The sequence below is a fragment of the Centruroides vittatus genome, unplaced genomic scaffold, assembly GCF_030686945.1.
Source record: "Centruroides vittatus isolate TY-2023 unplaced genomic scaffold, ASM3068694v2 scaffold_907, whole genome shotgun sequence".
In the NCBI taxonomy this organism is placed as follows: Eukaryota; Metazoa; Arthropoda; class Arachnida; order Scorpiones; family Buthidae; genus Centruroides; species Centruroides vittatus.
In genome coordinates, this window is record NW_027122720.1 from 1,939,786 (window position 1) to 1,964,192 (window position 24,407).

At 32.9% G+C, this 24,407-nt stretch overlaps 1 protein-coding gene across 1 annotated transcript in view; it reads left to right on the plus strand.

The window, feature by feature from the left end:
• The window catches only part of LOC136990387 (zinc finger protein 850-like), a 48,318-nt gene that overhangs the window by 19,029 nt on the left and 4,882 nt on the right, over window positions 1-24,407 (plus strand). Inside the window, exons 7-10 of the mRNA XM_067288778.1 lie at window positions 5,761-7,526; window positions 7,629-7,712; window positions 7,765-7,921; window positions 17,075-17,551. Of these exons, the coding sequence (XP_067144879.1) occupies window positions 5,761-7,526; window positions 7,629-7,712; window positions 7,765-7,921; window positions 17,075-17,551 (2,484 nt within the window). The remainder of the gene's footprint in view (window positions 1-5,760; window positions 7,527-7,628; window positions 7,713-7,764; window positions 7,922-17,074; window positions 17,552-24,407) is intronic.

Sequence of the window (24,407 nt, forward strand, 5' to 3'; positions counted from 1 at the left end):
TTTGCCATTTCTTAGGAAGTCTCAAAACGTGAAGATTTGCAAAAAACTCGGAGGGTGACATTTGACACAATTCCATTATTTTCCCTTGTCAGATACACATAACAGCCGGGAAAGTAGAAGTTATTGATAGTTCCGAACAATGTCTAAAATTCATATATAGTATTTTTGGTTAATGTTACCTATGGTAGCGAACATGGCGGCCTTTCCGACTGTTCGTCCTCTGGACGGACTCCTCCCGGAGGAGAGCCGCCAGAAGGCCGCAGTGTGTTTAACGTCACTAGTTATTGATTCACGGTAGTTCTTGAACAAACAAAACAAATAAAGAAAGAAAACGTCTACTAAAAATATAGTTAATCTAACGGAAACGAAACTAACCTAACCCAAGCGCCGCCATGTTCGCTACCATAAGTAACATTAACCGTATTTTCAGATCGTATACACTTTTATGAACAAAATATAACAAAGTAAATGAAAAACAAAATGTTTCAATTCGTCCAATATAAAATATACTTTACCAGTTCTTCTCTTCCATCCTCCGTTTTCTTCTCAAATACGTAACGTAACTGTCAATTTTTTAAAAAGAACAAGTGGCGCCACCTAATTAAAATTCAAAAGAGTTCATTTCTAAAAGTAATTTATAAAAAGTAATTTTTCATTGCGATATTATTGAAAATATCGAACAACTGTCAAGTATTATGAATATTTGATTTATTAAAGAAAGTTTTGTTTATGGGCGGTAAAACAAGGACAATTTGTTCTCTATTCTTAAAAATCATTTATTGTAAATTATTCGATTCATTCTTCTCCATTGACCATATTTGTGGGATTCACTGATAACAATTACCAATCTGTATATAGATATATTAATTAGTTTTTGTTGGTTTGTCCTTTATACAAATCTTTATTGTTAAACCCATCTGAACCAAACTTTGTAGGTGTATTACTCGTCCGGACGTCTCCGATTCGAACGAAACTTGACCAGCGCTAAGCCCTAAACGTAAACAGAATAATAGGATCTTCTTCTCCAGCTTTTACGAAAAACGGGACTTCGAAAGTTGAGTATTTACCTTATAAATCTCTAGATGATTCACTTATTGTAATTGCCATAAGGCGCCAGGCATCGGAGTTGTGCGACGTTCGTAGGGTTGTATTTTATTTAAAGTGTAACAAACACAAACAAACGAGGAAATTGTCCATAACGTTAACAATTAAAAATAATGTTGCATCTATGCTATTTTATCTTCCTATCACACTTGTCTTTTTTGTCCGTTGGCAGTGACTTCTGAAGCTTATTCGCTTTAGAATCGCCCATTTCCTCGAGACCCGGGTTCTAGTCCGAGGTGATCCGAGCTTTATTTCGAGGAACATCCTATAAAAACAGACACGCGCAGGTGTTACGCGTGTATGAAATGCCATTATTACTTTTTACGGTTTCTTGTACATTTTGTATAATAAATTTCAAGTGGTAAGTGACCAAAGGAATAACGTAGTGTACTATATATCATAAAAATACAAAAGAGATCAAAAAGTAGCTGGTCCTTTTCAGTAAACTGATATTTTACAGTTCAGCTATTCGAACGCACGTTTGTTGCTATTTTACTCAAACAATTATTTATAATATATTAATCAATAAATTTATTCTTTTTCAGCAAAATAGCAACGAGAGATCATTTTACGAGTGTTTGGCTTAGAAATTTCGAAAAAATAAAAAACAGTTAAAATTTTCAAATTTAAAATATAAGGTGGCGCCGTTATATTTGCAATTTGAATTAAGTTATTTTCGAATATTCTTCTGCTTACGCCTGTAAAGTGCATTCTGCTACTTAGCCCTAGTAGCAAAAAACTAGTATTGAAGGGTACTGTAAGACGGTCGGGCCTGTACGGTGCGCATGCTCGATGTTGGTGATGTTTCAAACGAAACTAACGAGATTGACGAAGGAAAGGGGTTAACTCGTTCGACTTTACCAACGTACTCTATCTCAAACACGTTAATCTCGAAATTTATTCTCTCTCCTACATTTGCAGCCTAAATTCGATATATTTTCAATGTTTATCTCGAATAATTCTTTCCCAAAACTTCTATAACACAAATCGTGGACAAATTCAAAATTCAGCGACGACATTTTAACAGCATAAACTGTAGCTGAGAAACATCTCTTGCAATACAGTCCGTATTTGCTTTCAACATTGATTTTCTTTGATCTGGTCGGCTGCGAGTTTGACTTGTGTCTTATTAGTTGAAGAAAGTCGGGCATCAGAAATTATCGAGAAACTATTTCCGTTAAGGTTCGTCAAAAAGGTTTTCTTAGTACATATTACTGGTATGTGCAGTACTTGCTATTGCATTAATAAAATACCGCACTGTCAAACGAATTTATTACTGATACTGTATGAATTTCTATACTATCTGGAATTATTTCTCGATTCCACGAGATTCGAGATAGACAGATTCAAATGTAATTCAAGTAGTTGAACAAATAGCTTTTTAGTATTTGCAATGTCACCAAAGGACGTTTCAGCTAATTAGAATAAAAAGTAATTTGTCTATGTAGATGAAGATTGTTAGAAGAATTTTTGAATCTTCTGTATTTTATATATATATTTTTATACTTTATTAAATGTAAATACCCCCGGCCGATTTTAAATAACTTACTCGATTCATTTGTTGTCCTTCATTCGGGTGGGTCGATCTGATTAGCGATAGTAACACGTGTTTGTCATTCTACGGGTGTTTCGCAAACTTTGCAACGTGTACTTTTAATTAAGGATGTGTGACGTACGGCACGAGATGTTGTGGTAGGAAATATCGACTGTAGTTTTGTGGAGGCCGCGATAGCTTCGATGTAGTTTCTGCCATGATCAGTTTTTGCAACTGCCGATGAAGGAGTTTTGCGATTTTCTGTAGCTCTTCGTCCAATGCACTGATGACGAGGCTGGCAAACTCTTCCATTGTCTACAATGTCCTGGTCTCGAACTTGTACGAGTGAATTCCATGCTATAAAAAACTAACAAAATTACGACTAGCTGTACCGTGATCGATTATCGGTTAAGAGGTCATTACGAATGCCGAAAATAGAAAACTGTTGTTTCAGGCAGTCGATTACACTGTGTGTATTCGACTGCCTGAAACAACAGTAGTATTTGTCAGAAAAAGAAATCGAAGACACCCAAACGGTCATCTACTCTTAGTAGATGGCCGTTCTGGAAAGGATCTTACATATTTCGATTAAATATTTTATTTCCTGAACGACTAGAAGAGAAGAAGAAGTTAGAGAAGTAAATAAGAAGTAATTGTTAAATGGCTACCGAAGAAGACTACTAAAGAATTGTTATGACAAATAATTATTTAATTAGAAAAGCCTTACTGTCCTTAAAATTTATTATTATTTATTGTCGTCTACTTGGACGTTGTTCATTAATTAATAGGACATTATACTGGTGTTTAAGGATTGGCACAGTAATGAGAGTTAATTGAAGAAAAATTTTTTTATTATATCACCTGTTGTAGTAATATCGGTCTGTAGCCCTGACTCGTGTATTGAAAACGAAAGGAATAAATGAATAAAATAACTAAAGCTTGTAGTTTCTTCTATAAATAATTCAAAATTCAAATAAATCAGTTTGCTTCCTACACGTTCTATTGTTCTATTCTGCGCATTGAAATATTAGTTTACCAGATTGATAATTTTCTGAAATGTAAAAAGAACAAAAATTTAATTGAAACAGTTTATTCAACTTTCTGATGAAGTCTATCGTTAACTATTGTAGTCTATTGTACGTTTAATTCGATGAGAGGAAAATTATTCTTACGTTTTTCGAGATTACCAAACGTTGAATATATATGAAATCAAATAAAATCAATTTGATTTTATATTTTACATTTTAGACAAAGTTAGTACAATAAGATCAAATTGATGCACTAATCTTCCCTAAATCACAAACTCTAAACTCGCAACACCTCCGAAATATTTTCAGCCATGTAAATCTATTACAAAAAGAATCCGGCAAAAAGTTGCGTAACTTTTTCGGCAACATTTGATGACGCCATCGGTTATCGTATATTATTATTTAAAAATTTTTTATAATTTTAACTATTATAAAATGACAAAACGTTTAATTTCGAGGGTAGGAAAGGTTTCTATAAAAAATTGTAAATGCTAATAATGAGTAAAATCGTGTTAAGTGCTTCACTACTGGAGATACAAACCACTCTTTTTATCTTCCCGCCCCAACGACCTTCAAACACCAAAATTTAATAGTTTCCATTCCCTAATACGCAACATCCCTGAAAAATTTTAGAAATTTACGACAAAAAGCATAACGGTTATTAAGCTTCGACCAGGGTGAACAAAACTGTGCCCATCTCACATTAACATACATATATACAGAAAAAAAAACCCGAATTCTTTCGCATTGCTTGATGTCTTAAGGTGTCCTGCGCCTAGAATGTAAAATTCTTGGAGGGTCATAGACACCAATATGCAGACAAAACCACACGACCAGGTAATTTTACTCCTTTTTGACTTTTTTGAGGTCAGGAGATCTCAAGAGGTGGAGATCTGCAAAAACACCCGAAAGGCCAAATTTCACGCGATTCCAACACTTTCCCCTGTTATGCATACAGATTAAGCACTCTCATATAAGATTTGAATTTTGGAAAGAAGGAAAGTTTGGCATTATAATTGTTAACGATGATGGGAGAATTAGCGAAGTAAGCAACGGATTACACAATTCGTTTAAACAATAGGCAGAAGACACGAAAGAAATTTATATAGAGAAGAACAAAGATGATTTGTTAATGAGTACGGAGATAAGTTTTAAATCTAAACTTTATAGCTTCGCTAAAACTAATAAAATTGATCAATATTAATTTCAAATATTCGTAGTATTTATATAACTTAGTATTCTTGAACCGTGTTTTCTTATATGTTGAGCATCAAACACAAGACCGTGTTATTTATTAAACACTTGGCACTTTTCCACTTCTATTAGTTGAGACGAGATTTTATTTCACTCGTTTCGGGCATTTCGCCCCTCTTCAGTCAACTAATAAAACAATATACAACATTTCAAGTAATATAACACACACTAACAGATATCACAAAAATTAATTTAAAACGTACCGTTAGTTCCTCGAACTCAAGGGTGCGCGTGCATAGCACAATTTGGATTTCAAAGTTACAGCAACAAATGTAAATGTTCTACGTACGGCTAATTAAATTGTAAAATTTCTTTTAAAATATATAAACATACAGGCTTATTTTATACATATTGGTATATTAAACATATTCGGTATCTTACTTTTTTAAAATCGAACGCAATAGATCTTTAATCTTCTTTTTACTAACTTTTTTCTTTTCTTCATTGGTGTTTTATCTTGACATAAAGCAATAAACGTTTGGACCTGGTGTTAACTAAAAAACTCACTTTTCGTCTAGTACTGGCTCACGTACAGCTTAACAAAATGGATACTACGCACATCGACAGGACGCAAGGTGAGATTAATAAAATAATTATCGATATAAACTACTTAAAAACACATCTAAGGGAAAAGAGAACACTTAAAACACTTTCCCTTCCTAAGTCCATCGCTAAAGCAATCCCGACAAGGGATAGGAACTATTTTAATTTGAAAATACTAAGATCGGCCATAAAGTATAAATATATAAAGCTTAGAGAATTAAAGCGCAATTTTAAAAAATCAAACGACAAAAATTCGAAATACTCAAACAAAAGAATCGACCCGATTATAAATTTAAGCGATTACGAAGCCAATAAACATGAGAAATTAGTAAAACGATTTCAGTATCCGCCCAACATGGAGATTAGCGCATGGAAAGAATCTCTAGTAAAAAACAAATCACAGGTTAAAATTCCTGAGGACATCCTTGAAACAATTCGTGCAGGCCTGGACTTTAGTGGCCCCAATAGATGGGAAGTTCTTGATATTATACCAGACTTAGATCGAGTATGTAACAACCTTCCTGAGCCAGAATCGCAACTTATTAAATCAAGTCTTAGTAGCAAAATTAAGAAATACATAACAAAAGAAAAAAGCAAAACTGTTATAAAAGACAAAAATTATTATAAATATAAAAATAACATTAGCAAAGTACAAACATTCCTGGTTGATAATGGACTAGAGATAATTAAAGCAGATAAATCGAAACAAGTTATTATTGTATATGCTGATTGGGTAAAAAATAAGAAATGTGAATTAGTCGAAGGTAAACAGTTTAGGCAACTCCCGATAGACCCAAAAGATATTATATATAAAGAGCTAAAAAGTAGAGTCACAAGATTACATAAAATGAATAAATTAACAAAAGCTGAAAAAGAATTTATCCTAAACGATCAGAATGATCGCACACCAAAAATTAATATTCAACTTAAGACTCACAAAGATGGCGAACAGGTTCGACCCATAGTGGACTTCAAATATTCAACGTTATATAATCTTGAAAAATTTCTAAAGCAAGAACTTAAGTCTTACCAAAATTCTAATTTTGCCATATCTAATACTGATGAGCTTTTAACAGATCTAAAAGATATGAAGATAGAAAGCACTTTTAAAATGGCTAGTTTAGACATAATTGAAATGTATCCCTCCATAACATGGGACATAATTGAAGAAAAATTAAAAAAACTTAACATAACACCAGAGATCACCCAACTAATAGAGTTTTCGTACATGAGTAATTACTTTGAAATAGAAGGTAATTATTACACCCAAAATGAAGGTATTAGTATGGGATCAGTTATAGGACCTAAACTTGCTGAATTAGTAATGATTGATATAGATGAAATAATTAATAAAATTCAAGGTATAAAATTTTACAAGCGATATGTTGACGATATTCTGATTATGTACAATACTTCTGAAATTACAATCAACCAGATAGAAGTCCTTATAAATAATTTAAATAAACGAATTCAGTTTAAAACAGAAGAAGAAGACAGTATTAATAATAGCATTAACTACTTGGACGTTAGGATTACAAGGAATAGAAATAGTATCGAATTTGAACCTTTTAAAAAGCCTTGCACTATCAGTACGACTATCAAATATAACTCTAATATACCTTTATATATCAAATATAACGTCTTTGCAATGGAATATGAAAAAATTAAAAATAGAACCAGTAAGTTAAGTAATATGTCTAAATATATAAAAGAATTAAAAAATAAATTTGTATTAAATGGATACCCAAACTATATAATTACAAAATGGGAAAAAGAAATAAATGATAAAACAAATAGAAACGACAAACAAAGAATAGAAAAACAAGGCTCAGGAATAAGATATATTAGTTTTCCATATGTAAAAGGATTATATGAAGAAATTAATAAAGAATTAAGAAAGGTAGACATAAAACTCGCACCTAAATATGAGAAACTTAAATCCCGGCTAAAAAATAAAAAGAGTATACAGCAAACTAGAACAGAAGCGAAAGAAACAAAGAATGTCGTTTACGAAATTCCGTGTACTTGTAAGAATAATAGTATTTATATTGGAGAAACGAAACGTAAGTTAAATATCAGATTAAAGGAACATGTCGCCGACTTAAGATACAATCGAGTAAACTCTGTTTTTCATGATCATTGCCTACTTAATAATTGTAATATAGATCAAGATGGTACAAAAATTTTATATAAAGAAAAATACGCTTATAATAGAAAATTTAAAGAGAGCGTGGCCATCATAAAGTCCAGTAATTCTATAAATAAAAATTTAAGCATAAATATAAACAAGAATTGGTTAAGAATATTATAATCATATAAAAAATAAGCAACAGATCCAGCCTAACTTGGCTACTTTTGGCTATACAGTTAATTATGTAAATTCAGATCGTCATAACCAGCAGAATATGCAAATGGTCAACAAACAACTGCGTAATAATGAGCCAGTACTAGACGAAAAGTGAGTTTTTTAGTTAACACCAGGTCCAAACGTTTATTGCTTTATGTCAAGATAAAACACCAATGAAGAAAAGAAAAAAGTTAGTAAAAAGAAGATTAAAGATCTATTGCGTTCGATTTTAAAAAAGTAAGATACCGAATATGTTTAATATACCAATATGTATAAAATAAGCCTGTATGTTTATATATTTTAAAAGAAATTTTACAATTTAATTAGCCGTACGTAGAACATTTACATTTGTTGCTGTAACTTTGAGGTCCAAATTGTGCTATGCACGCGCACCCTTGAGTTCGAGGAACTAACGGTACGTTTTAAATTAATTTTTGTGGTATCTGTTAGTGTGTGTTATATTACTTGAAATGTTGTATATTGTTTTATTAGTTGACTGAAGAGGGGCGAAATGCCCGAAACGAGTGAAATAAAATCTCGTCTCAACTAATAGAAGTGGAAAAGTGCCAAGTGTTTAATAAATAACACGGTCTTGTGTTTGATGCTCAATTTATATAACTGTTGAATCGTCACAATGATGAGATACAACATTAGCAAGAAATGTTATTCCTTTTGAAATTTACGAGAAATTACTTAAGTACATAAGCTAATAACGAAAACATTTATATCAGAAAGAATTCTTCTTCCCAGCAATTCGTGTAATAACGCTCTATAATTTTAGATTTTTATGGAAGATTTGCTAATACTTGAAAAATAAAAGATTACATTAACCCGTTAAAAGTCAGCTGATTATCAACTGACAATCCGTCTGCTACTAACAACAGCCAAACACTGTTCCTGCCGAACCACACTGATTACCAAATCATATATAACTGGAACGCCGTTAAAAAAGTATAAAGATTTGAAAACACACAAACAATTTAAATATTATATAAATAGCTCGAATTGCGTTTAATTCTGTTCGTTAAGTGTTCTTTCTGTATGTCTGTTACGGTCTATTTCTATTTTGTTTTAGACGCTTGATAAAAGCTAATGGCTTATGTCGTAAATAAACTAAAGTAAATAATTATCTTCTAATAGTATAGAGATTAAAAAAAAAGGTCAAAAATGTTAAATTCTTTAAACGAAAATTTATTCAATTAAAGCTTATCTATTAAACAAATACAATAGAATTAAGTGTTTTGTCGATGCGTAGGTCTTTTGAATTTTCTGAAGCAATAAATGTGGAATAATAACCTTCGAAATTTTGTCTCGTTCAAATACTATGAACTTTCTATCAAATAATTATCACTAGAAATTAAATTAGATGCGCACTTTCTACGACGATTTCACATTTATCGTAAACTGTAACAAAAGTTCTTGCGCGAAATATTCAATTTTGCCTTTGTTATTAAATATCGAAATGTTAATAATCTGACATCTTTCTAAATGAATATATTCTCAAAATTAGTTGTCCAGAATTAAATAATCAGATGGAAGGCATTTTCTTTCGTGTTCTTTTTGTGAAACCTCGTCTGAAAATTGTTGACGACACCACGGACATTCCAATTTATTTTCTTCGACGTCCATTTCTGGGAAGAATTCCTCTCGTGAAGATCTTTCCAATCGTCTAATTTCTAAATCGACGTTGACGTTTTAGAGGAATTCTTCGCTTTCTTTTGGAGTAAAAAATTCTTTTCTGGAAACATTTCCTTAATTTCTATTGAATCTGCTCTTTGAGAACTCGTTGATGGTTCATCAAACAATTCTTTCCGCTCTTGTTCAACGTTTTGTGCACTTTTCTGATAGAAAATAACGTAAATAACGTAACAGTACACAACTTACTAAAATGTGAATTGCATAAAAATATGTAATTTCAGATAATTATATACTGTATTATGTATATAAATGGTTTTCAGTAATGTTATCAAAGAAAATTTTATTAGAAAATAAATTGAAGTTGCAATTTATTCGCGTGGGCTAATGTTGACTTTATGGTACCAAAAATGTATATGCGTGGCGCTTAGGACAAACCATAATATTCGTAGCATTTACGTTGAATGTTGTTTAATCTATTACAGATAAAAGAATGCTCGTGAGTAAGAACAAATTCATTGAAGTAATTTTGTTGATGGAGACACGCGTACTAACCGTGAAATTTCGAAAGAGTGTAACGGGTTGGTTACATCCAGACTTCCCACAGTCGCACAGCAGTCAAGATGCAGCCTGTTGTAATTTCGGCGACTTCTCGCTGATTACATTTTTCTACTGTCAAAATGAATTCAATTGATTCTTTCTTACTCAGCGCTTACTTACGCAGTGTGCTCGGGGCAGTAGACCTCTATTAATTTCATTTAAAGTTTCATAATTTTATGTATTTCGTTAATAAAAACTATGTAAAAAGTGTTTAAAAGTGCGTTTTAAAACATGTTATTTTATTACATTGGTTTATTTCAATCATTTAACTTGTGTCGAGTACCACAAGATCATTTTCGCCCCAGGCACTTTTCAAAGTGATTTCGAATGGAAATACTTAATTCTTCACGTTCACCAATCTATGTAGTTTATTTTGTCTTCTCAATATACACAATAATAAATGAACTTCTTTATTTTTTACACGATTTATCCGACTTCATACGTTTCGTGTCATAAAGACCCAAAGGTGCCTTTTGTATTGCATTGAATATAAATCGAAGTTTATGTTGCTTATAACAAACATCCTAGAAATAACAAGTAATTAACTGCATGGTTTTCTAGTTCTTAAAATATAAAAATAATTGTGTTTTTTTTTTTGCTGTAATGAATCCGTTTTTTAACAAAGAGTATTGTTTTCTTTTGTTGAATATATTTATTGTGGCAGGTAAGTCCGGCATTGCCCGGGCAGAAAATAGGAAAAAAATTAAGATTAGCTCTTTTCGTACTTCTAACCCTTCTATTGTATTATATTATAGAATTTGGTTTATACAACTACAAAGGTTATCTTACATCTTACCCGTTTTACCGTGTTTAAAAATATATTCGATTATCCGCGGAAACGCAAAAAACTGCATCTAAAATAGTACAGTAGAAGCCGAGTTCTTTAAGTAAATCCATAACCTTCTCTCTTTTCCCCCGAGCAGGAATTTTCAAAAATCCTTTCTCAGCGTGCATTCTCTGTGTACCAAATTTCAACATTCAATTCTTTACCGTTTGAGCTCTACACTTATTAATATTGTCATCAAATTATCTCGATTATATAAGATACGATTAAGCAGTGTCAGTCACGCATCATTCGGTAATATTTTACCATGAAATTAAAACAGATAATTGTGTTTGAACAGGTAAAATACTAGAGAAAATGAGACTAGAAGATACAGAAATTTTATATATCTTAGAAATAAAATGAGTCAAAGAGTAGCCAGTGTAACGAACGAAATAATTATCATTGTGCTAATCACAGCAAAATCACGTGTAACCGATGTGAAAATACATAATATTTCTTTTATGAATAATATATATAGATAAAATATAAACATCTTAACATTTAAAATGAATTTCAAGGCAAACAAATTAACAACCAATTCTCGGACAGAGTCAAACGAGATGTCAAACTGTACTCAGAACACCGACATTTTTCGCGCCATAATTCGAATCTCGTTACACGCGGAAGGGAGAAGCGACCAATTAAGAAGCGAAGGAGGAAGATCTAAACCAATCCGAACCTCTTAATCCGCTAAAATCCTATTTAAACTGCGAACTCAACAACACTGGAACTTTTTTCACAGTTCTTCTCCTGTATTTTCTCCCGCTGCCTTCTTCCGTGCTTAAAGATAGAGCAAGTTCTAATCCTCTTTTCTGTGCCCGTGTGCTTCGGCTTCTCGGCCGAATTATTCGAAACTTTTTACATCGCACCTCATTCAAAGATAGGTGGAAGTAAATTATACGTATCCGGGCCTACAGACGTTTTTCAAGTCTATTTGGAAAATTATTGTTTATAATAAATGTTTCGTCGCTCTCATTCCTACATATTTACCCACATCACTCATCCACCTGACTGAGGGACGAATTATCTAACCTCGTCGCGTAATTTGATCTAATGTAATCAAACATATCAGTTTTACGTATTAATAATGAGTTGTCACGTAAGTTTGGATCCATGAGAATTATGTTGAACATTGTTTATTTTATTAGAAATAAAAGCGTGGTTTCGAGTAAGGAAGAATCAACTGACGTTCTTTTGATCGGGGACACACACGCTAACACAGAGACGACGATATGAGAGTGTAAGTTAATCGCTCTCGTTTTAGCTATTTAAATTGAAATTAGTTCTGAAATTAAAATCGCATCAAAATTTTACAAATGTCGAATACGTTATTATAGGAAGGGTATCAGAATTTTGTAACGAGTTGGTTCACTTTTGAGTAGAATATCTTAACAACGAGTTATATCAAATGGTCTGCTGTGCCGCAGAAGAAGATATTGCAATGGCAAATGGCAATGGCTACCCTACACTCAGATATAATTAAATATACGTAAATTCAAGAATATATCTGCATAATTATTAAATAAAAATACAAATAAAATTCATTCTGTATTGATTCTCATTTAGTCGTGTGAGAGCCCGAACTTGACGACAGATTTTTGAATAAACATAGTAGTCGATTATGTTAAAACTTGTTAAAAACTTGCCGCAATTTTTTCCACGATTATAAAATGAAAAGGATATGACGACATCCTTCAATTGAGTCACTTCCTTTCCAACATCGAATTTTCACCAGGAACTTTCAACAAAAATTCATCTATTGGCCACGAACAACCTCTTAACCGATAATCGATCACGGTACAGCTAGTCGTGATTTCATTAGTTTTTTATAGCATGAAATTCACTCGTACAAGTTCGAGACCAAGACATTGTAGACAATGGAAGAGTTTGCCAGCCTCGTCATCAGTGCATTGGACGAAGAGCTACAGAAAATCGCAAAACTCCTTCATCGGCAGTTGCAAAAACTGATCATGGCAGGAACTACATCGAAGCTATCGCGGCCTCCACAAAACTACAGTCGACATTCCGTACCACAACATCTCGTGCCGTACGTCACACGTGGTTAATTAAAAGTATACGTTGCAAAGTTTGCGAAACACCCGTAGAAAAACAAACACGTGTTACTATCGCTAATCAGAGCGACCCACCCGAATGAAGAAGGACAAAAAATGAATCGAGTAATTCATTTAAAGTCGGCCGAAGGTAATTACATTTAATAAAGTATAAAAAAAATATAAAATACAGAAGATTCAAAAATTCTTCTAACAATCTTCATCTACATACACAAGTGTTTTAATTATAATTAGCTGAAACGTCCTTTGGTGACATTGCCAAATACTAAAAAGCTATTTGTTCAACTACTCGAATTACATTTGAACCTGTCTATCTCAAATCTCGTGGAATCGAGAAATAATTCCAAATAGTATAGAGGTTCTTACAGTATCACTAATAAATTTGTTTGAAAGTATGGAATTTTATTAATGCAATAACAAGTACTGTACATACCAGTAAAATGTACTAAGAAAACGTTTTTGACGAACCTTAACGGAAATAGTTTGTCGATAATTTCTGATGCCCGACTTTCTTCAACTAATAAGACACAAGCCAAACTCGCAGCCGATCAGATCAGAGAAAATCAACGTTGAAAGCAAATACAGACTATATTGCAAGAGATGTTTCTCAGCTACAGTTTATGCTGTTAAAATGTCGTCGCTGAATTTTGAATTTGTCCACGATTTGTGTTATAGAAGTTTTGGGAAAGAATTATTCGAGATAAACATTGAAAATATATCGAATTTAGGCTGCAAATGAAGAAGAAAAAATAAATTTCGAGATTAACGTATTTGAGATAGAGTACGTTGGTAAAGTCGAACGAGTTAACCCCTTTCCTTCGTCAATTTCGTTAGTTTCGTCTGAAACATCATCAACATCGAGCCTGATCACCGTACAGGCCCGACCGTCTTACAATACCCATCAATACTAGTGTTTTGCTACTAGAGCTAAGAAGCAGAATGCACTTTACAGGCGTAAGCAGAAGAATATTCGAAAATAACTTAATTCAAATTGTAAATATAACGGCGCCATCTTATATTTACAATTTAAAAATTTTAATTTTCTTTTATTTTTTCGAAATTTCTAAGCCAAACACTCGGAAAATGATCTCGCGTTTACATTTTGTTGAAAAAGAACAAATTTATTCATTAACATATTATAAATAATTGTTTGATCAAAATAGCAACAAACGTGCGTTCGAATAGCTGAACTGTAAAATATCAGTTTACTGAAAAGGACCAGCTACTTTTTGATCTCTTTTGTATTTTTATGATATATAGTACACTACGTTATTCCTTGGGTCACTTAATACTTGAAATTTATTATACAAAATGCAGAAGAAATCGTAAAAAGTAATAATGGCATTTCATACACGCGTAACACCTGCGCGTGTCTGTTTTTATAGAATGTTCCTCGAAATAAAGCTCGAATCACCTCGGACTCGAACCCGGGTCTCGAGGAAATAAGCGATTCTGAAGCGAATAAGCTCCAGAAGTCACTGCCGACAGACAAAAAAGTCAAGTGTGATAAGAAGATAGGTTAGCATAAACGCAACGTTATTTTTAATTGTTAACGTTATGGACAATTTCCTCGTTTGTTTGTGTTTGTTACACTTTAAATAAAATACAACCCTACGAACGTCGCACAACTCCGATGCCTGGCGTCTTATGGCAATTACAAGAAGTGAATCATCTAGAGATTTATAAGCTGAATACTCAATTTTCGAAGTTCCGTTTTTCGTAAAAGCTGGAGAAGAAGATCCTCTTATTTGGACAAGGATCTGTTTGTGTTTAGGGCTTAGTGCTGTTGAAGTTTCGTTCGAATCGGAGACCACCGGAAGAGTTATACTCTATAAAGTTCGGTCCAGATGGGTTTAACAATAAAGATTTGTATAAAGGACAAACCAACAAAAACTGATTTATAAATCTATATACAGATTGGTAATTGTTATCAGTGAATCCCACAAATATGCTCAATGGAAAAGAATGAACCGATTCAAACACAAATTGTCCTTGTTTTATCGTTCATAAACAGTACTTTCTTTAATAAATCAAATATTCATAATACTTGACAGTTATTCATTTTTTTCAATAATATTCCAATGAAAAATTACTTTTTATAAATTACTTTTAAAAATGAACTATTTTCAATTTTAATTAGGTGGCGCCACTTGTTTTTTTTTTTAAAAAACTGACAGTTGCGTTACGTATTTGAGAAGAAAACGGAGGATGGCAGGGAAGAACTGGTAAAGTATATTTTCTATTGAACGAATTGAAACTTGTTGTTTTTTATGTACTTTGCTGTATTTTATTCATAAAAGTGTATACGATCTGGAAATACTATATATGAATTCTAAACATTGTTCGGAACTATCAATAACTTTTACTTTCCCAGCTGTTATGTGTATCTGACAAGGGAAAATAATGGAATCGTGTCAAATGTCACCCTCCGAGTTTTTTTCAAATCTTTACGTTTTGAGACTTCCCGAACCGAGAAATGGCAAAAAATTCTGTGGATATGTATGCGTGTGTGTGTTGTCGTCTATTCCATTTAATATCTCAGGATGGGGTAAAGATTAATAAAGGAAATTTGGAACACGGTAGCTGTGTATAAGGGCAATGAGGCTATTAAATTTTAGTGATAAAAGGTCGAGGGGAGTGGAGATAGAGGGTGATCACGTGTCGTATCTCGCACGAGGTTGCACTTAATGAAGATTTTATTTGTTATTAGCATTTACAGATCTTTATAAAAGTCATCTGTACCCTCAAAATTAAGTCCTTTGCTATTCTATAATAATTATGAATACTGTATATAAAATTTTTATGATAAAATCTCATAAAAGCCGGGAAAGTTACGTAACTAGATTTTATAATATGTAAGTACTTATTTCATTATTGTTTTAAAATATCAGTAATGTATGATATTTAATATGATGACTTCTTGTATAGAGATATCACTGAAGAGGGAACGAAAGCACACGACGTTCCGAAATGCATACTTAAAAATAAATGAAGCGAATAATGTTGTCGTCCAGTGAAACCTTTGGATGTTAAAAATGTTGTTTCGAAATTCTCAAACTCACCTGAAAGTTTACAGAGAAAAGGAAGGAAGAATTTCTGTACTTCTTATTCACATTGTTTATTCGTCTATAAACCTCTTTTCACTGGTTACCAAAATAAGTGATTATATTCGGCAAATATTAAAAGTTCGTTTCGTCTTTATCACTTTTACAGTTCTTTACTCTTTTCGAATTGAAAAGAGTGAAACTGATAGATAATCAATAGAATGATTACAATTTATTAATCTGACATACTGATTTACAGAGTCGATTGAAGAAGAAAATCTTTTTGCTGATTATATTACCAGGAAAATACAGAAGAAAGAGTTCTTACGAAGCGAAAGTCAAAATTCTCAGATATTTCTTGTTAGGTGGAATTTCATTCTACCTAACAAGAAATAACGGAGAATAATAATAAGAAATATTAAACTGGAATCTCTTTCTTTTTCAGATTTCGACAAAGATTTAATTTCCTGGTGCAAAATGCCGAAGAATTTCCAGAATTATCAGTTTTACTTTTAAAATATTCATTTTGATGTAGAAAGTAATGTTTTGACCTCATTCTTCTATCAAGTCTTATACAATACTTTTTATTATTTCCAGATCCCCATCCACCAATTAAGACCATTTCTAATAACAGCCGAAGAACGTGTTAAACTTTTGTTTAAGGAAGACAAATTCAAGTGTGTGATAAGAAATCATACAAGAAGTCATCGAAGGAGAAAGCATATTATGTGCAAATGATGAAAAACAGAAAATTATCTACATTTATCGTTATTATCTACATACTTTTGTTGCAAAATGCGTATAAACTGTTTCCAGATAAAAACTATAAACTACATTGATTTGTGATAGTATTTATGCCTGTTGATAATATTTGTGAACAGTAGTGTAAACAGTGAGGGTGTGGTGTGGTTAAATCGTGGGAATAGATTGTAACCCTTAACTTTTAGTTTAAGGAAACTCGTAGGGAAATTGCAAAGTAGTTTTCTATCCGCATACAAAACTTTAAAAATATAGCGCTTGAATTTAGATATTTGCTTGACAATAAATTGAAGAGAGTTTCGATCTTTAGACAATGCTTTTAATATTTTTATTTATCGTATTTTACAGGTTTAAACATTCAGAAGTCAAAGAATGGGAAGTATAAATGTGACAGTTGCAAGGAAGAATTCGCTTCGAAGTATAATTTAAAATATCATCGAAGGATTCACACTGGAGAAGGACTTTTATCTTGCAAATTCTGTACTCGTCAGTTCAGCCACCCCAGCAGTCTACATTACCACGTCAAGACTCACATCGGAGAGAAATCCTTTACTTGTGATCATTGCAAACGAAGTTTCATACAAAAACATGACTTGATTCAACATTTGCGTACTCACACCGGAGAGAAACCGTTTACCTGCAATCATTGTAAACAACGTTTTACACAAAAAGGGTCTCTGATTCAGCATATGCGAACTCACACCGGAGAGAAACCCTTTACCTGCGATCATTGTAAACAACGTTTTACAGTGAAAGGGTCTCTGATTCGACATCTGCGTATTCACACAGGAGAGAAACCGTTTACCTGCGATCATTGTAAACAAAGTTTTCCATTGAAAGGAAATCTGATTCGACACCTTCGAATTCATTCAGAGGAAAAGTCATTCTCATGTAATTAGTGCTTACAAATGTTCCGTTTTAAAGCTAATTTAAATTGTCATGTTATTAAACATCACAATAATAAAAATTTTAAATGATATTTTCCATGAAAGAAACGGGAAAACAAAAGTAAATTTTGATGTTTTATTTTATTGTAATTTCTGTATTGTATCTGAAATGTTTCATGTTGTGGATTTGAACAAAATGTTTTGTATAACTATTTTTAACAAATGTAAGTTTAAATTAGTAAAAATACATCTTAATGGACGTTGCGAACTTTCGAACTGATTGTTTCATTCTCACTATTATTTTTTAATCGATCTGTAGCCCTGACTCGTGTGTTGAAAACGAAAGGAATAAATGAATAAAATAACTAATGCTTGTCTTTTCTTCCATGAATAAATCACAATTAAAACAAATCAGTTTGCTTCAACACGTTCTATTGGTCTGAAGATTGTTTTTTTTTTTTTTTTTTTTTTTTTTTTTTTTCAAAAGTCAGGTGAGTTTGAAAGCTTATTGGTTGAATACACAACATTCCTGAAAAATTTCAGAAATTTTTGACAAAAAGCATAATAGTTATTAAGCTTCAATCAGGGTAAACAAAATTGTGCCCATCAGACATTAACATCCATATATACAGAAAAAAGACCCGAATTCTGCATTTCTGGATGTATTAGACTGTTCTGTGCCAAAAATTTAAAATTCTTGGAGGGTCATTTTTTGATCGATCTCCATATTTTTTCTCTGTTACATAAAGTAAAAAATCTAATATAGAGTTGTGTAATATTCTTGTTTGTTTTGGCATTTTATTTAAAAAATCGGTTTTATATTATTAATCTTAGTAAATGAATAAAATTGTATGTGGCTCCATCTTTTACGAGATTTTTTTATAAAAATTTTTTAATATAAGGTAAATGCACTGGTAGTGGACAATTCGTTAGTAGTGGACACTTTGAACTTTAAATATGAGTAATAAGATTGTAGATGGCTTCACTGTTCAAACATACAAATCATTCAGTAGACAGAACCCTCTTGTGGTGGTAACTCGCGCTGACCCTTTTCTAGTGCATCATGCAATGTTTCCCACGCTCATTAGTAATGGCGTTCCTGCTGATGTATGAAGACAAGTGAGTCTGCTGTCCGTTTCCTTAAGGACTAGGTAAGTGAAACCATGCTTGCTGTATTAACAGTTAATTTCACAGAAGGTTTTTGGTGATATACTATTAATATGAGCTTCGTTGGTATGTTTTAAGACCTTCCTAATAGTATTTTTATTTCCCAAGTCAATTTATTGAGATGTCCACTAATGAAACAAAAATATTGTATATTTTTAGTAGTGGACAAGAGGTGGCCACAACTAGTGAAAATGAACTTTTCACTTTTAATCAGTATCAAGTGAAAAATGAAATCACCTAATGTTAAGTAACATACAATGTTGATGCAGGCATTTTTTTGGTTACTCTGTCTAGTCATGGACAGGGAGTGTTCACTTTTAAACTGTGAATGTCTGTTTATTGAAATGAGGTGTTTCAATAGTGGACAAAACATGCATTAATAGTGAACATTCATACCAAAGTCTCCAGTAGAGATGTATTTTGATAAAAGGTTGTTTGTATCCTTTTCGTTCAGTTCAGTTTTAAAATCATAAGCCTTAGATGCACGTCCAGTATTTTTTTCAGATCGAGAAACATGCCATCACAAAAGCGAAAGTAATGGTCTTATGAAGAACACAGAATCAAGGATGCAGTAAATGATGTCCATCGTGGGATTCCACTTAACACCGCTGCAAAAACACATGGAGTTCCTCGATCAACATTCCGGAGGTTCGTGAAAGATGACACTTACAAATTTAAGAAAATGGGACCCGCTCCAACATTATCAAAAGAAGAAGATATTTTAGTTCTATGGATAGCATCAACAGCAGAGGCAGGGTTTCCTGTTAACAGGAAAGACCTGCTAGACAGCGTTCAGAGATTAATCAAAGATGTAGGGAGACCTAACAACTTCATAAATGCCCGCCCTCGTCGAACTTGGTTTAAAAGTTTCCAGAGAAGAAATCCGTCTGTTTCAACAAGAATAGCACAGAATCTAACTGCAAGTAGAGCCGGCATTACGCAGGAGGGACTCCACAAGTAGTATAATGAAGTTTACACTTATCTGAAAAACCATGGATTGGAACATATTTTATCTAGTCCTAACCGAGTTATCAATAGTGACGAATCAGCATTTTTCTGAACCCAAAAGGCAATAGGGTACTTGTTATGAAAGACGATAAAAACATTTATCAGTGTATTAATCCAGACGAGAAATAATGCCATACAGTTCTCATAACGGCCAATGCCAAGGGTCAGCTTGCACCTCCTTTGGTTGTATTCAAGTACGAAAGAATCCCTCAAGAGTTAGTAAATAGTGTACCAGCTGACTGGGGCCTGGGTAAATCGGAATCTGGTTGGATGACAAGGGCCTTGTTTTATGAATTCGTATGCAACGTGTTCCATTCTTGGCTTTCCCGAAATGGTATTCCACAACCAGTCATCCTGTTCATTGATGGACACCACATTTAACCCTCCATACGAGCAGGTTCTGCGAGGAAAATTGAATTGTTTTAGTTGCACTCCATGTAAATGCGACTCATTTGATACAACCAATGGATGTCACGGTATTCAGATCTCTTAAAGAGAGCTGGAGGACAAAGGTTCATGAATGGCTCCTGAAAAACAGAAACTTCTGTTTTGAAAAAAAAAGATTTTTGCCCATTGCTTAAGGAGGTACTTGAGGAGAAATTAAGTCCTCTCATAATCCAAAATGTATTTCGCAAAAGTAGTTTGGTGGCATGGGATACTACAGCACCCGGTATGCTAAGTAGGAAAGTAATGTGCAAGAAGAAGTCAGACAGTACTCTCACGAAAAGTGATGTAAGAGTTGATTTTGAAACATTAAAAATCTACATGAGATCTGACGAAGTGGCGTTATTTGAGACTAGTTTCTTCTGAAGATGTTGAGGCTACAGACAAGTCCCTGTTCAATTTATGGCATTAGATGAAGACAGACGTCATGAATCAAGTAACAGCTGGAAACAACAGCGAATCCTTCAACAATAATGAATCAGAACGTGAAGATTCGACAGTTGAAACTGCTCAAATCAATCTGAACCAGGAGATAAATGATGTCAGTAACACCAGTGCATTCAGTAATTCGTATAATCATGATATTCATAATGATACTACAATCAAAATGAAGGACCTAGTACTTCAAACACTGGCAATACCAATGTTGCCACAAGTACACAAAATAGCCGCAACAAGAGTCAGATCTCTGAAACAGTACCTAGTCCTTTCAAAAGGTCACTTTTCTGTCCCAGGGAAATCACTACCAAAAGGAAGAAAAAGGAAATCATACCTTTTGTAGTTACGTCAAAAGCTTAAAAGGAATATTATGAAAATAAGGAAACAAAGAAAATAGCAAAACTAGAACTGAAAAGGGAGAGAGCTTTGGCAAAACAGAAAGAAAGAAGAACAGACTGCTGAGAAAAAAACGAAAGCTGAAGAGAAAGCCGTGAAAATGTAAATGAAGATTACAAGGCAACGAAAGAAGAAAATGAGAAAGGAAGAGACATCATCAAAAGACAAACGTTCATGGATTCTATCGGACGGTAGTAGTACAGACGACGTTATGTTATATGTAGAAGACGCTACGGAAGAAGAAGAAGAAAGAGAAGACATTATGCAGTTTCAGGAAAATATTGAACCTCCTTCAAATGAAACTGTTGAACCAAGTTCAGCAATTAGGGAATCAAAAGATATAGAAGAAAGAGGAGAAAGTATCGAAGGGACTTTAAATGGGACTCAGAGGAAAAATATTCCGAAAGTCACAGTCGGAATACCATTGAAAAGGAAAGGGAATCAAACATCCTGCACGAGAATGATTTTGTAGTTGCCACCTTGTCTGGTAAGAAAAGAAAGTACAAATGTGTGTGAAAAGTTAATCAGTGATGATGTCGTGGAAGTGATTGTGTTCAATTCCATAAAAAGGATAAAAAGCGTATTTGCTAAAAATAAAAAAGATAACGATAAATATCTCTCAAATTGACTCGAGGCTTCCTAAGCCTCTAATTTTTGGAAGAGGGTCGCTGTCGATTCCCGAAAATCATTGACATTAATAAGTAATTCGACACAAATTAACAATGCAACAGTTTTTCCTTAAACTATGCTGGCGTCAATATTCTCCTAAATGTAACTTAGAACCCAGTTTTATACTATTATTTTTAAGTGTTTAATATCGAGTGTAACAATAATTCATTCCAGTATGTTAAAACTGGTCTCGTTTACTTCAACATTTGTATTCGTTAAGAATATTGCAACAATAACAAAATAACAAAGTTTCTTATACTAACTTTGAAATGTTTTATATTTATGTTTCATAATACTTACTAGTTCAATTTTCATATAAACATTACAGACTATGCACATGTAATTTACATTTGTGCAATTTGATATTTTAATTAATTTAATTTAATTATGAGTTTTCATTATAATTAACAGTGTTCTTGTTCTTTATAGTAAAGACTGTCAAATTCTGCAAGTTGTGAAAAATAAAAACAATTTCATCTTGAATATAATCATTTCTATATTCCTTGTCCACTAATGGTGCAAATGCCTGTCCATTACTAAATACCTAAATTTTTTCAATGTCCACTACTGAAACATGTTCAACCTTACAAAATAAATTAAATTAAAATGTATTCTATGAGACCGGCACAATTAAAATCCTTAGACTGAATGAAGGAAGATTTTGTCTAACAGACAATATAACTTTTAAGCCATAAAGCTTCCAAATAGGGGTCCAGTTTCAAAAACATCGAAAAATTTCTCTTAAAGTGTCCGGTACGTTTACCTTAATTAATCATTATAAAATAGCAAAAGCATTAATCCTTACCCCATCCTGAGACGTTAAACGAAATAGATGCCAATACGAAGACCACGTAATTTACCCCTTTTTGACTTTTTAGAGGTCAGACGCTCTGAAGAGTTGGAGATTTGCAAACACACCCAAAAGGTCAAATTTTACGCGATTCCAACACTTTCCCCTGTTATGCATACATATTACGAAATTCGAACGAAAAATCAACCAACATGGTGGTATTGTTTTATATATTAATAAAAATAATAACTATAAATCTAAACTCGAACTTACGCACTGTAACAATTATATTGACATTACCGCAATAACTAAACAAATTTTTCATTGTTACAATTTACAGAATTCCTGCTTCTAACTGTAGCACTAAGGTTTCTCAAACGGGGTCTCGGGATCCCTGTTGTTTTTTTAACCCGGGAAATCCCGCAAATTTCTGAAAAATTCACTTTTTTCTTATTTTACGTTAAGGTTGAGGAAATTTTGCAAATAGAAAGTATAAATAACTCATAAACTGTCAGAATAAATTTGTATTTATTAATTTTAAACCTACTTATTAGTTTTTTTAATTTTTTCTCGTTTATGGCACGTCACAAATGATCAATACGTAGCTTATTTGTGGCAGGACTCTCAAAATTCTTTGCCAGTAATATCTGGAATAATTGCGTTTACGCTGTCTTAATTTTTAACCATGCTCAGTAGCTTCAATAACTGCCTAACGCCAGGTTGTAGAAATTGGGCAAAGATACAAACGAGTACGAAGTCTGCAAGTACGAAGTTTATTAAAGACAAACTTGATTATTAAAGACAAACGAACTGCCGAATTATTGGGCTACGATGTTTCTATTAAAGCAGTCGAGGTAGACAAATCGAGAATACTAGAGAACGAAAGAAGTACTACAATCTCGAAAATAAACTAGAAGTTTTCCAGGCTACAGGTGAAAAACCACATCTGTCTTAAATGCGTTAAACACGATTCCAGTCACATTAATTGAATCGGTAAAGGCATTCTCGGTAGCGAGACTTTTCATTACTAAAATAAGAATTAGATCGAGTGATGGGAGTATCGACCATCTTTGCTTTTTAAAATCTTATAAAAATTTACAATATTTTGTATTATATTTTATTTAAAAAAACAAAAATTACCTTCTAAGTTAGAAGTTTGATCTAAGTTCTTTTTTTATAAATTTTCAACTCAATTCAAAGGCATTTTTGTTGTTGTTGTATGCAATTTACAGCAAATTTTAATGAATATTTTCTATTTGTGAAAATTTCTACGTAATTCAAAGGTAATTTTTAATATGATTTCGGAGGTTGCGGAACGTATTAAATTACTTAAAAATGAAAAATAATTATATCATTTGATTTCATGATATTTTGTATAACTTAAAAATAATTAATTTTGTCCCGGGATCCCGGGAAACAGTTCACTTTTATCCCGGTATTCCGGGACAAGAAAAGACGAAGAAATGAGAGACCCTATGTAGCATATACTTTTTTTTTAACTCTTTCCACGCTGTGGGCACTAAGAGGGTTTCTTTTAGAAGGTCCATTATGAGTTCGGCCAGGCCGACAACGAGGCGACCGGGTGGTGAGGGACGGGGGCCCGACATATCCGAACGGACCACCCCCCGAAAAATTTCTGGAGATTATTCGACTCGTTCGGACTCGATCCCGGGTCCCCCAGAGCGGTAGGATGCCATTTTGCCACCGGCCGTCTATGTAATATATACTAACATTGATATACTTAGATTAATTATCTTGTTTGATAATACCGAACTAAAGGCTTAACGATTATCAACTATTACTGATGTTAATATTGTCATTCATTCTTGACTTTAATACTAGTTTTAAAAATGTCTACGAGT